The sequence below is a fragment of the Aquarana catesbeiana genome, linkage group LG08 (genome assembly GCF_042186555.1).
Source record: "Aquarana catesbeiana isolate 2022-GZ linkage group LG08, ASM4218655v1, whole genome shotgun sequence".
Taxonomy (NCBI): Eukaryota; Metazoa; Chordata; class Amphibia; order Anura; family Ranidae; genus Aquarana; species Aquarana catesbeiana.
The window spans coordinates 255559393-255574857 of record NC_133331.1 but is presented as its reverse complement, the minus strand read 5'-3'; the positions used below and the strand labels follow the sequence as shown (position 1 = coordinate 255574857).

Sequence of the window (15465 nt, the reverse complement as noted above, 5' to 3'; positions counted from 1 at the left end):
GACACTTTTTACCTAGGTGAATGGGTAGGGGTACCATGTACCCCATACTCATTCACATAGGGTGGGGGGGCCGGGATCTGGGGGCCCTCTTATTATAGGGGGCTCCCGGATTCCAATAAGCCCCCCGCCCGCAGACCCCGACAACCAACGGCCAGGGTTGTCGGGAAGAGGCCCTTGTCCTCATCAACATGGGGACAAGGTGCTTTGTGGTGGGGGGGCACCGCAAGGCGCCACCTCCCCCAAAGCACCCCCCATGTTGAGGGCATGCGGCCTGGTACGGTTCAGGAGGGGGGGGCGCTCGTTCGTCCCCACCCCCTTTCCTGACCGGCCGGGCTGCGTGCTCGGATCGGGGTCTGGTATGGATTTTGGGGGGACCCCCACGCCGGTTTTTCGGCGTAGGGGGTTCTCCTTAAAGTTCCATACCAGACCTAAGGGCCTGGGATGCCCCCCGCGCTCGCTGCAATGGGAAAATTAGTTTTTTCCTATTGCAGCGAGCGCGAGATGCAGTAACCTGCTCCTCCGTCGTATCTGGTCCTTCGGACTAGCATACAGACGAACGGGCTTTCCGTCAGGAACTGAGTCCGGCGGAGGTACGACGTAAAGATTTGAAGCAGGCTTCAAATCTAAAGTACGTCGGATTTCCGCCCGAAACGGTCCGTCGGAAGTCCGATGGAGACCACACACGGTCGGATTGTCCGCCGGACTTGGTCCGGCAGCGTCCGTCGGACTTTTGCAGGTGAAAAGTCCGACCGTGTGTACGCGGCATAAGAATTAATATTTGATCATGCAGGTCCTCTCACACTACATAGTTTCTGGTACTCTAAAGGTGGCAAATCTATCAAAAATTTGTTTAAAAAACTGTAAGGATTTGTTAGTAAGATCTCAAATGATGAAACATAATTACAAAAAAGACTTTAAGGTGCCACACAACTCCAGGACAATGAATACTTGACTGATTAAAATTCAAAACCATTTTTATTCACAACATGATTCCTTAAAAACTTCTACAGCCATAAAAACTGTTAAATTGCATATTGGATAGCGCTCATTCTGCTAGGCCCTAACTCTTGACTATATATGCATGCATATATACATAGAATAGTTCTCAATATACAACAATTGTGTTAGGCCAAACTGCAGAAGCATAAGCAACAGTCTCTGCACGTTTCACTGTTTACTGGCTTCCTCAGGACACCACAAATATGCAGCTCCGAGAAGGGGCTATGGATTTGCACTGAGGGACCGGAACATATTTCCTGCTTTTCTTAAGCGTACTTAATGTTGCCCAGTTTCTGGGTCTTACAGGAAGAGGATCCAACAGTTTGGAGCATTCTTTTGAATATTTCCTATTCGTCAAATCAGTGTCATGTATCACTTTTTTGGGGCTCCTATCTGCCGCTGAGACTTCAATGTGTATTTTCCTATCTGAAGCTACTTGGGTCACTTTCCCATCTGGATACAGCACTATATAAATAAGATTTAGATTATAATTTGTGGTCTCATAAGGAAGCCAGTAAACAGGGAAATACAGAGAGAGCGGCGCTTATTCTTCTGCAGTTTGGCTGTACACATTTGTTATATATTGATAAATAATCTATGTATATATGTATGAATGTTCAAGAGTTATGGCCTAGCAGAATGAGCACTATCTTAGGGAGCTTCTTATATGCAATTTGACATTGTTTTTATGGATCTATATAGTTTCAAGGAATCGTGTTGTGAATAAAAATGATTATGGATTTTAATTAGTCAAGTATTCATTTTTTGGAGTTGTGCGGCACTTTAAAGCGGAGTTCCGCCTGGGAAAAAAATAAAAATGAAAAGTCAGCAGCTACAAATACTGTAGTTGCTGACTTTTAATATAAGGGCACTTACCTGTCCAGGGAGCTCACGATGTCGGCAACCGAAGCTGACCCGTCCCTTCACAGCCTGTTTCCTACTGCGCATGCGCGAGTCACGTTGCACTTTCTGAATGGTCCCTGCTGTCTTTTGGGACATGTGTGTCTCCCAGAAGGCAGCGGGGGGTAAGGAGGAGGGGCCAGACATTGCGTAGTTTGCCGCACATGATTGCAGCGATCTTTCCCTGGAAGTGGAAGCAGATAGCTGGATTTGACAGGTATCCGCTCCCCCCCCGAAAGGTGCCAAATGTGGCACCAGAGGGGGGAGGAATCCGATCCGCGGAAGTTCCATTTCTGGGCAGAACTCAGCTTTAAAATCCTATTTTGTATTTTTCATTCTTTACATATGTCTATGGATGTGGTGCCACTTCAATTAATTGTGCTCTATGTTTTTCTACAAGCTCTCAAATGATACTATGCTCACTCCCTAATCACAGGGCAATCCTCTAACCTTATCCAACTGCATATATTTATTGATGGGATAGACCATCCAACAAATTTACATTTACAAATGTTCTGTAATCCTTGTGGTCATCTCTTTTTTGATAGTCTATCCTAGGGGTCTCCAAGCTTTCTAAACAAAGGGCCAGTTTACTGTCCTACAGACTAGAGGGGCCAGTGGGAGTAGAAGAGGTCTACTCAATACTATGTAACTATGTCCTGGTATCCAGCAGGTGTAAACAATGCCCTATCTTTGGTTTTATGGGAGGACTAGTGCCCCATCCTTGGTGTTAGTGGAAGAAATTGTGCCCCATCCTTGGTGTCAGTGGAAGGAATTGTGCCCCATCCTTGGTGTCAGTGGATGGAATTGTGCCATATCCTTGGTGTAAAAATGTAATAAACAAAACTTTTAATTTAAAATATTAATAAATAAACGTAGTTTTACTGCAAATTAAATGTTTTTTTTTTCTATGAGTTGTACTGGCTGAGCATGGAGGAGCATGTGACCCATTATTAGATTGTAAGCTCTTCCTCCAAACCCTCTTGCATTGAATATGTATTTGTAAGTAGTAACTGTACTATCACCGATGATTCACCATAATGTATAGTGCTGTAAAAACTGAACTAAATAAAGCCTGTATAAAAATAATATAATAATAATTCCATGTGACAGAGCCAATGAGTCCATAGCCCTAGCTCCATCAATTTGGAGCTCGCATTGTGATATATCCTTCTCCCGACAGCTGAACAAAGTGTGATGGGGAGCAAAAGAAAGGTGGTTATGCTGTATGCTGGTGGGGAGGATTAAAGTGAATAAGGTGAATGGGCTAAGGATAGGTTCACTTTAAATTACAATAGGATGTCTTACCAGACAGCGAGATTCACTCTTTTCTGCTGCAATGCACATGGACCCAGAGAAAATATACTGCAAAACAGATCAAAACAGATTAGACACCTGTTCAATATAAATAGTGCAATGTTTTAAGATGTATAAATTAGCAAAAGTTGTTATATAGGCCATAAAGATGGTAAAGCCAACTCCGAGTTCAGTGCTTCCCCTTCTCCTTTTTAGCCCCCCTCCCATCCCAGCATCAAATTATGCTTATTTATTTTATACTTACCTTTTATGATGTATTTTGGCTAGCCACATGACATGCTGGGTCCTCTTCCTCTCTGGTCTCCTTCTGCCGGAGGTAAGTCCTGGATGATGCAGAGAGTGGCACTTGTTTGATGGCATCACCACTACTCTCTGCATCAATACAGTGAGAGTATAGGGGGCCATGGTTATGCACTCTCAGGGACAAGGCTTTTAAGCCCTGCACTCTTAGCCTGCCTTCACTTTCCCAGATTAAATGACCCTGGGTGTCATTCAAATTAGGAGACTGAAGGTATCTTGGTATTAGGTATCCAATGGATTTAATCTAAACTCCTAAGCCCTTGGAGGATTTTCTGTACTTGCTCTTCCCATGTTGTCATCTATTGTTTTACATGTCCATGTGGACTGTTATATCTAGGAAGAACCATCTCAACTCTTCGTACAAGATTTGGGGAGCTTTGCAGGTTCGTAGGGGATGGAAGTACTAAACATAGCGTCTGTTGACATTTTGCGGAATTCCATGGAAAATCTTCAGATGTGTTAAGAATTTGGATTATTGAGTCCATTCCGAACAAATTGTCTCCTGCTGAACACAAAAATTGTGCTCACTGGAAATGTATATATTCACTCTAAATTCCTCAATGAGTCAACAGAGGTGAATACTGTCAAAGAGTATAGTTATCACTCCCTCTAGTGGCCATTTAGTGATCTATCATTCATCTTGCAATATCATCCATTATAAATGTTGTTTTACTGTGTTTTTTATATGACAAAAATCCCATCTTTTATAATTCTTACATGGTTTTATATGCTTTTATATGTTTTATATTTATTGTATTTCTTGTGTACAGGAAATCATTGGAGGCTTTAGTTTAAATTGATTGGTAGACTTATAGTGCCAGTATCACGCTGAGCCTTGTAGTCCCACTTGCTATTTAAGTTCAGTTCAGTGTCCAGAAGTTAAGGGCAGGCTTGACAAAGAGGCTGAGTGGCCTCAAAGTGTGACATCATTCCCTGCTCTCTTTCTCACTGTCTGAAGCTCCTTACATACTCAGCATACCAGGCTGGCGGGAGGGGATGTTCCCCCCTCCCACCGATGCTTCTACCGGCTCGCCTGTTCGACTGGCAAGCCGCAAAATGAATCGGCATGACATCATGACGTCACATTCGGCCTCGGCAGATGTAAACACTGCTGTTGCAGCGGCTGGGAAGCCGAGATTTTGTATTTATTTTTTGTTTCATTTCTGGCTTTTCAGCCTAGAGGCGAGATATGGGGACTTATAGTCCCCAGATCTCGCTGTAAAGAGGACCTGGCATGCCCTATTCCTATTACAAGGGAGGTTTACATTCCTTGTATTAGGAAAAGAAGTGAACAAAAAAAAAAAAAAATAGGAAGGAAAGAGTAAAAAAAAAAAAAAAAAAGTAAAATAAACAATAAAACACGCAGAAGCGAATGCATATGTACGTCGCGCCCGCATATGTAAATGGCGTGAGGTAACACTGCGAACGTTAGAGTGAGAGCAATAATTCTAGCCCAAGACCTCCTTTTTTTCCATTTTTCACATATACAAAAGAAATTAAAAATCGGGCTAACTTTAGTGTTTTGTTTTTATTTAATTCCTGAAACAGTTTCTTTTCCAAAAAAAGCGTTTAAAAAATTGCTGCGCAAATACCGTGTGACATGAAAAGTTGCAACGACCACCATTTTATTCCCTAGGGTCTCTGCTAAAAAAAACTGTATATAATGTTTGGGGGTTCTGAGCTATTTTCTTGCAAACAAATGATGATTTTTACATGTAGGAGAGGAGTGCCAGAATAGGCCCGGTATGGAAGTGGTTAACACTACATTCAGAGTGCGCTCTCTGGTGCTCTTTTTTGTTCTACAGAATCAGGCAGCAAAGTGCACATGTCATGACAGTATGCATTTAAAGTGTTAATTTTAGAGTCAACTGAAATCATGATTAACACTTTAACCACTGTACCTTTTTTTCTGCATTTTTGGTGGAGATTTACTGAAACTGGTGCATACAGAAGCTTCTAATTTCAGCTTGTTCAATTAAGCTTTGATAATAAAACCTGGAAGCTCTGCATGTACCAGTTTTAGTAAAATATATTTTATATATATATATATATATATATATATATAAAAATATATATATATATATATATATATATATAAATTTTAACATGGGGGATTGTTCAGCTCAGTGATAGATGCATTTGTCACTGATTCAAGCCAGTCAGGAACTATATTTAAGGGCATGGTAGCCCTTTTTTATTAAAAAGGCAAATAAAAGTCACATAAGGGTTTCCCACGCAGGGGTTCTTCTCCAGCAAATACACACAACGGAAAATACTAGCCCACTTGGCTGTTTTTAGCAGCACCTCTGCTCTTTATCCTGGTCACACAGACCACAGGATTCTTCAATATGGACGGCTTTACTTTAGCGCCCACAGCTCCGATCTGGCCTTAGTCCTCAGGCCGTTTACTGCTTTTTACAGTCACACACGTTCTGACTGCCACCTGAAGCCCCTTTGTCTCCTTGAAACCTCCTATCTCTCTTGGGGTGGAGCAGTCTCCAACTGGGAGCCATGAGGTCTTCCCATATCCTCATTATAAGGGCTCACCTGAGCACACACTCTGCTGGTCACCTACAAAATCTGGACACTATGGAATCTCCAAGCTACAGAGCCCCATGCCGGAATACCAAAACCTGGAGAAAGCTGTGAAAGCAGTTTTCTCCTGTCCACATCTATGCTCTGCAGTCTTGCACCAAGCAAATGTGCACACCCTGTGTCCCCCAAACTACTAATTTTGCAATGACAGCTATCTCGTCAATAGCTCCGTGGTGTCCGCCCGTCTCCAGCCATTGGCGCTTATATGATCTTTATTGATCATTACAACATCTTCTGATATACTGCAGCGCCACCGGTTCGGTTGGCTTTTCAGTATATTGATCCCGCATAGCCCCCTGGGTCTTGTAGGCCCACAGAGCTATTGACAGACGCATGCGCAATGGCTCTTTGTGTCCGCTCACACGCTCGGTGACGTCAGACACCGCTCGTGTGTGGGGGGGCATTAAAGGCCGGCTTCTCCGGCCATTCCGCCACCTGTGGTTTAGGGTGCCCAAACCTGCTGTCCTGCTTAAGTTGGTAAGCCTGTGTTTTACCCTTGTACTTTGCGCTGACGACTTCCTTGCTGCCTAGGTCTTGGACATCAAATCTGACCCAATGTCTTTCTCTTTTTACAGTGTAGCCTCACCGTGCCTTTCATACTACCTACACTGACTGCATCTCCATAGTCCTAGGTTACTTCTAATTAGTCACACTGGACCTAGTGGTGAGTTTGTTTTTCCCCCCTTTACTTATGGAATCATGTAGGTTTACCATGCCTAGCTAGACAATGTTCATGGCCCTACTCCTCATCCTTAACATATATCTCTTTGCTAATGGCAACAACTTCATCTTTTTATATGCCCTTATTTTTTCCTCCTTCTCTTCCCTTTAGTCACCATTCGTCTGTCATTTTTTTCAACAGTAATTTTAGCTTACCGGGCGCCCTTACCCATCTCTTGTTGTTTTTACCAAGACATATACTGTGAGTACTTTTGAGGCTTTGTTAGCCCGATGTTACTGCGGTTGGACACTCAAATATCTGGGTGCTCACCAAAATTATGTAATTCATACAATTTTCCTCTGTTTTGCCAGGCCCCGTTTTTCGCCCCCTGCAGCCACCTATTTGCGACATGGAGCTCTGAATTCACTCCAGGGGACTGTTTATGTTCACCCTTTTGTGACTTACTGGTAGGTAACTTACCATCATTGGGACTGAGGTCCTTGGGGCTATCTGATGGGTAGGGAGGTGTCCCCCTGGTGGGTGCTGTTTGGGGTGATCATCTGCCCCGGCAATTCTTTTGTGTGGGGAGATTCTTGGCCATGTCTGGCAGCCTTTTAATATGTATTTAATATGTGTTTATTTATCTTATTTTTTATTTTTTTTTATTTGTTTTTGTCTGAGATACATATTGCTATAGTTTCTCTGACTATTTATTTCTCCATCTAGAATTCAGGAAATTAACACAGGTATAACCAACTGCCCCTGAGGAAGCCAATGTTGGGGAAACATGTAGGATTCTAATACCTGTTAACAAGACCTGCCGCCACGCTATTGGCTGGCTCTTGCTATATTGCTGCATATGTTGGTTTTGTATTTTTCCCTCAGTGTCTGTCCACACCCTCGTTGAATATATTTATTGTATACTCCTTTTAATCTGTTTGTTAATAAAACATTATATTTTTTATAGTTACGTGTCAGTATACAGTTTTCTAACAATTTTTTGGGGCACCGTTATAATCCCCTTACTCTCCTCCTACTATTGTTACCAATTTTACTGGGATGCCGTATTATATTGAGGACTATCTAGTCAATAATCTTCTTCTCTCTAATACACAAAATCCTCAAATAAGCAAAATGATACACCAGGGCTTTTTCAATGTGAGTCATGTGACTATTGCCATCTACTCACTGAGGGCTCTTCTATTCTACTGCCCAATGGACGGACTCACAGAAACCATCATCATATAACCTGCCAAACTAAAGGAATTATATATATCATCCTTTGCCAGTGTGGAGCTTTCTACATTGGCAAAACTATCAGACCCCTGTGGAAGAGGATGAAAGACCACATGTACTATGCTACATGTGGTCTTCTCAACACGGCCATTGGCCTTCAATCATAGTTATAATCCCCATGTATTCAGGTTTGCCACCCTTGATAGGGTCTATGAAGACCCATGAGGTGGCAATTTTGACCAAAGGATGCTACAAAAAGAAACCCAAAAATGACCTAAATGACATGTTGAGTTTGAGACCTTTTCTATATAGGATACTTTATATATTTGTATTTATTTTTATGAATATATGTTTCGGGATCTGCTTGACCATTCCTTGAGCTTTTCCAAAAAATCTTTTTATCTTAAAGAGCCCTTTCACACTGGGGCGGGGGGCGGCGTCAGCGGTAAAACGCCGCTATTATTAGCGGCGTTTTACCGTCGGTATGCGGCCGCTAGCAGGGCCGTTTTACCCCCCGCTAGCGGCCGAGAAGGGGTTAAATACCACCGCAAAGCGCCTCTGCAGAGGCGCTTTGCCGGCGGTATAGCCGCGCCGTCCCATTGATTTCAATGGGCAGGAGCGGTAAAGAAGCGGTATACACACCGCTCCTTCACCGCTCTGAAGATGCTGCTGGCAGGACTTTTTTAACCGTCCTGCCAGCGCATCGCTCCAGTGTGAAAGCCCTCGGGGCTTTCACACTGGATACACAGCAGCGGCACTTTCGGGTCGGTTTGCAGGCGCTATTATTAGCGCAATAGCGCCTGCAAACCGCCCCAGTGTGAAAGGGCTCTTATAGTCCAATTGCCGAGTTAATGATGTATAACAGGGGTATGATTTTTCATTTTCGTTTATTATGTGATAATTTATATGATATTGAGCTTACTAAGCTTTATGATATGTTCATGTCAAATATTCTTGGACAGTGAGTTATGTACTTATTGACTATAAAATTAAGATGGTATTTGAGCAATATAATCTTTTTTTCTTTTTGGATCATTTCTTGCACATCTGTATGACATGGCTGGCGCACTTCATGATCTTGCATATGGATGCTATGTAATCGCAGTGTACCCTGCAGACAATGTCATCTAAACCCTCCTTTCTCCCCTTCTCCTTTCCCTTGCCGTTCCCTCCCTTTTTGTCCCCTTCTTTGAATTAGGCAAAAATGATGTTTATTTTGTTGTTGTTGGACATAGCTGTTAATGATATGTGCTTGCATAGGGCTACACTTGTCTTAGAAGTGTGATTTTTATATGGCTGTGTGCCAAAGATTCATGCTGACTCTGCAGGGATTGCATCACTAATAGGTTGCATCTTGTGATGGCTCCTTTGTTTTAGCTCTAGCTCCTCCTCCTTTTTGGCCAAGCTTGTTTTTATGTGTGAGGATATAGGATCGGGTATCTACTCCCCCCTCCTTTGTTTCCTTTGTTTCCTCCTCCCCCTTCCTCCTCCCCCTCCCCCCTCCCCTTTTTATTTTTTTACTGTCTCCACCTGATGCCTAAACCTGAATCAACAAGTCATGGGAATACCAAAGAATATATATTTATTAATTAAATTGGTCATATTCAAAAAATGGATTCTCAGAGATGAGGATAAAAAGAAGAACTCTCACAAAGTAACTTATCATTTTAAAGAGAGTAAAGTAGTGGGTGTATTTATGTAAAAACCCTGAGAGGTATTAATCAAAGTAATTACCGGATATATTAAACCCTGCCAAGTATTAAAATTGTCTACATATTCAGATATATTAAAATATATTAAATTATATTAAACATAAACTTGACCACCCTAACAAGCAATTGAATAAGACTATGTCGGTACTAGTAGAAAATATAGAAAACTTCGCTATAAACATAGCAACATGTGAATGGGTTTGAAAAGGGTATAATTTCTCCACAGAGCTAGGAGTGAATATCGATGTGTCAATGATCTCTCAGCGATCAGTAAATGTATTTCATTGATTACGGTTTGTGTCTAACCATTGATCCGGATGTGGGAAAACATCTGGGGGCTCTAAGATGTTACAAATATTGTGTCACTATTTGGAGGATAACAAGATGTCTAAATGAATTCCATCGGTCAATAAACGTAATAAAGCTGCATGCGAAAGCATGTAGCTAAAATGACTCAGTGAGAATGTAACTATGTAACTATGTAACTATATCTATGGGTTCAACGATCCATGGTTACACTAAGAAGTGAAAGCTGTAAAAGATCTCATAGGGCCAAACGAAAAACCGTATCATATGTATGTCAAGCTTTGTAAAGAACAACAATTGGGCAAAGATATCGCTGTGTCTATGGGTACAGCCAACTATAAAAGTTGTGTGTTACTAAGGAGAGGCTAAAATCTGAATATAGCCATGCATTTTTAGATCAATTAATAAAGGTGAAAACAAAATAAAACAAAAATAAAACAGAAATGGAACGAAACTAGATCGCAGTATCGCCACGTCTATAGACACCGCGAACTATAGGAATGAATAAATTAAACCAAAACGTTTGCTCAGCATTTAATATGAGTTTCACTCTGTTAACTATGTTGCTGAGTTAGATGGTCTGTGTGTCCTTTGTATTTTCAAAAGTTGAAGGTCTGCTAGACGTTATATAGAGATCTATTTCTGGAAACCTAAACATAAATTATGTTGTTTATAATAATATGTAATTAAGGAAAAGCTAAAACTTGAAAATAACCATGTATATGTAAAGGTAGACTCAAAGTAAAAATATAGATCGCAGTGTCGCCACGTCTATGGACACTGCGATCTGTGAGATTAAGTGTATGAAACCAAGGCATTTGCTCAGCTTTTGATATAAGTTTTACTCTGTTCATCATATCGCTGAGCTAGATGGTCTGTATGTCTTTGTTTATTCAGGAGTTAGAGGTTCACTAGACCTTATATGGGAAACATAAACATAAATGGTATTGTTTGTAATAATGTTTAGTTGTGTCACGCTTTGGACCTACTTGTTGCTATTGATGTGTAGATGTGGAAGTAACTTCACCCATAGTTGTAGCTACAGTGACGAGTAAATACTTGGGACCGATGGAAGTGTATATTATCATTACCGTAAGGGATTTTTAAAGAGTAAAATGAAACTGAATAGTGAGTATAAAGACTGAATAATCACAAACCAAAACAAGTAAACTATATATTAGTCATAATGATAAGAGACATCCCATTCAAAATTTAAGCAAAAGGGAATTCTGGTATTTAAAGAAAAAATCCAAAAAACTTCCCGTTTGCATAAAAGATGGAACTTATCTCCTCCTCTGATGGACATAACTATTTTTTCTACTCCTTGAATAAACAGGCTGGAAACATCTTTTTGGTGTATGGAAATCCAGTGTTTGGCCACATTTGTTAGCTTATCTTTTGCTATGTCATATAAATGGTCATGTAATCGGTCTTTTAGACGCCGTGTAGTGCGGCCAACATACTGGATTTGACATTTGTCACAGGTAATGACGTACACCAAAAACTGTGTATTACAGTTAATGAAGGAGGGGACTTTAAACATTCTTCCATTTGTACATGAATGTATATTTCTATCTACTTTGATGTGATAGCAGTAGTTACAGCTCCTTTTCCAACATCTGTAGTTCCCCGTTAGACTCAACCAATTGGTTTTATCTTGTCTACTTGAAAATAAACTCGGTGATAGGGAATTTCCTAGAGTTGGTGCCCTACGAGAAATTACTTTAATGCCCTTGGAAAGGACCTTACTGTAAACTGGGTCATTATGTAGGATAGGGAGATATCTGTTTATGATATTCTTTATCTTGTTAAATTCTAAGCTAAAGGGTGTAGAAAAAATTGGGACACCCACTGGAATTTTACTGGAGGATCCCTTAGACGCATTTTTGTTTCTTTTTTGTGTGCTCTCTTTTAAAAGAACATGTCTAGGGATCTTACTGACAGCGTTAAGAGATTTTGTGATTAGGGATACTGGGTACCCACGGTCTTTGAAGCGTTGTGCCATATCATGAGATTCTGCGTGAAAATTTTCAGGTGTACTGCAAAAACGTTTTAGCCTCAAAAATTGGCCGTATGGTACCCCTCTGATAGTATGTTTGGGGTGTGCAGAATCAGCTCTGAGAATGGTGTTTCCCGCTGTGGGCTTTCTAAAGAGACAAGTGTGAATCACATCTTCCATTTCTGTTAATCTTTCATCAAGAAACACTATACTGTTGGTTTCCAGACTTCCCGTGAACTTAAGATTAAGATCATTATCATTAAAATAAGAGAGCCAAACATTGATGTCAGTGTTGGCAGCAGATGTGATAAATAAAAGATCATCAATGAAACGGCAGAAGAATACTGTGTCTAGTCGGCGGGGGCTATCACATCCAAAGATGCGAGACCTCTCCCACCAACCCATAAAAAGGTTGGCTAGTGAGGGCGAAAATTTCGCTCCCATGGAGGCCCCGCATTTCTGGAGGTAATAGCCCCCGTCGAACATGAAGAAGTTGTGGGTCAGGAGGTATTCCAAAGCTTCTAAAATGAAATCTTGTAATACTAAAGAAAACCTGCCAGACCTTTTAAAAACCAAGCAACCGCTTGAAGACCCAAATGGTGCAGGATGCTAGAATACAAGCTAGTGACATCGCAAGTGATCCATTTGTAGTTATCTTTCCACTTAAAGCCTTGGAGTTTGCCTAAAAGCTGTTTGGTGTCTCTCAAATAGCCTGGTAAATCCATGGTTAAAGGTTGTAACTGAGAGTCTATCCATTCTCCTAATTTTTCGTTTAATGAGCCTATGCCGGCAACAATTGGTCTGCCTGTCAGGGGGTTAAGACCCTTATGAACTTTAGGTAGATGATTAAATATTGGTGTGATAGAGTGTTCAGGAATGAATAATTCTTTGTCTGTGGGTGAAAAAAGGCCAACTTGTATTGCCCTATCAAAGAGAGCAGACAGTTTGGTCTTAAATGTGGACGTGGGGTTACTTGAAAGTTTTTGGTACGTGTGTGTGTCTGACAGTTGGGGTAGAGCTTCCTGTCTGTATATTTCTGCATCTAACACTACCACAATGCCCCCATTATCTGCATTTTTTATCACAATACTATCATCTGTTGTCAGCGCTTTAAGTGCTGTTTGTTCATTCAGAGTTAAGTTATCCTGCATGGATTTTTTATGACAATTGCAAGCCAGGTGAGTCAGTTCACCCTCCACCATTTTTTGGAACAGATCCAGATCCTTTCCCCTAGATGCCACTGGATAAAAATCTGATCTAGATTTACGGTAGGTAAAAATGTATTGCATGTGTCAGGGGGATCCACGGGGAAAGGATCCGATTCTATAGCCAAATCAGTCAGATCATTAAGAGCACAAACATCCATGAACAATAAAGGTGAAGGGGGAGACTCACCTGTATCGCAAGTGGCTGGAGAGACATCTATTTCCTCTGTAGATGAAAAATAATGTTTTCTAAGAGTAAGATTCCGGGAAAACCTATTAACACCCAAAATGGTTTTAAACAAATCAAAGTGCTTATTGGGGCAAAAGTTTAAGCCTCTTGCCAGGAGTTTGGTTTCATCCTCCTTAAGCGGTCTCTTGGAAATGTTCATGACACTGTATGTTACTTCTTTGTTCTGCCCCGCAAACTGTATTGGGTGTTGTTTGGGGTGTTGATGTTTCCTGCCGCCTCTCCTGGTTTTCTTGTGTTGGAAGCTTTCTTCTTCCTGGAATGACCGGACTTGTGAGGGTTTCCAGTGTGTCTCGATGTGTCCGCTCTCATGGTTTCTGTGGGCTCTTCAGAGCGATCAAAGGAGGAATCGGATGCGGTATAAGTAGAGGTATCATTAGCAGGTATGCTCTCCTGGTCAGTAAAACTAACCTGCTTTCCTCGGTTCCTCCGTGATCTGTTGGGGGTAAATTGCGGTCTTTTCCACGTAATCGTGATATTGTTCGCACACATAGCAACCCCACATTTTTATTTTTCTTTCACTACCTTAAATACACTTTATACGCACTGATTCTTCCCCCCTTTTTTCCTTCCTGGTGTAATTTATTTTTATCTTTATACCAGCATTCACTACTCATCGAGATTTTTTAATCTTTTCATTCACTTTTCATTATTTATTTTTCATGTTAGTCTAAATATAGTCCCCTTTTTTATTTTTTTATTATCTTTTATTACTTTTTATATTAAGTTTAAGTTTTTTACATTTAAATGCATATATAGCATTTCACATAATTGGTTCTTTTTCTTATATTTTTCCGTTGCTTACACATATACACTCTGCACTCACAGGGACTTTCACCCCTGTGCTCATTAATCACTGACCAGTGTTCACACCTTTCACAATCGGACCTCAGCTGTTCTGCATTTTAGATTTATCACTTGGTCACATGATTCATGATAGATGGTATATATGTGGTTTTATTTTTCATTATTGTTAGCTATGAGTAAGCGCTCCGCAAGAGCGTGAAATGCGTTAGCTGATTGCCTGTACTTTCTATCCATGGTGTCTTGTACATGATTTGATCCTGATTTTACAATAAAGAAATTTAGTTGGATTATATTCTCCTGGTGTGCGGCTGTCCGGACTTTTTTCTCCACTCACAACATGGATTAGCATTAGCCAGCACCTGGGGCTTTTCAACTCTGGAGAGTAACATCCATTTCATACCTGGTTTGGACACAACCTGGTGCGGGGAAAACACTTGTGCTGCATTTGCATTCCGGACTATTGCTACAAAAAATCTTTCCACCGGCACAGGGATTTCATCCAGGAGTTCACACAGCATCATTTATTTGCTCATCCCTCCAGTTTTTTACAAAGAGCATATTTTCCTCGTATATCTACATGGAACATACGGTTACCTCGACACCTATGGCAGAAATGTACAGCCGAACTCTCACAGCACCGGCCAATAACCCATTGAGACAGTCGGCACAGATACAATCATCACAATCCTCAGGTGATGATGGAGTATCATTGATACGCCACTTCAGGAAACTGGAGCAATTGATGGCCAGAGAAATCAGATTACTGGGATATCCACTTTTTATCTGAATATTTAACCCCGGCAAATATCCCATGAGGCTTAAGGATCAAGAAATTTCCCACCTCTGAGCTCTTTGATGACCTCCTCAAAAAAGAATGGACTGACACCCTGGACATGTGCTCTTTCAAATTGATGAATATTCTCATCTCTTCCAAGAAAAAAGAAGTGGAAGTGCTACAAACAGACATGTCTTTGATACAAAAGGAGCTTACCTCTTTACAAAGCCACACTGGGTTCTCAGACCTGGATGGTCATCTAAATAGAAGACTAGACAAGATGGAAAAATCGGTGATTGACACCAAAAAAGGCAAACTAGCCAGAGATAAAGATGATTATAAAGGTGTATACATGGAAAAGACCGCAATTTACCCCCAACAGATCACGGGGGGTAAGCAGGTTAGT

The 15465-nt window shown here is 41.1% G+C and overlaps 1 protein-coding gene across 1 annotated transcript in view; it reads right to left on the bottom strand.

Moving 5' to 3' along the window:
• Nucleotides 1-15465, bottom strand: part of LOC141105353 (membrane-spanning 4-domains subfamily A member 4D-like) — a 43395-nt gene that overhangs the window by 15956 nt on the left and 11974 nt on the right. Inside the window, exon 3 of the mRNA XM_073595216.1 lies at nt 3208-3264. Coding sequence (XP_073451317.1) covers nt 3208-3264 — 57 coding nt within the window. The remainder of the gene's footprint in view (nt 1-3207; nt 3265-15465) is intronic.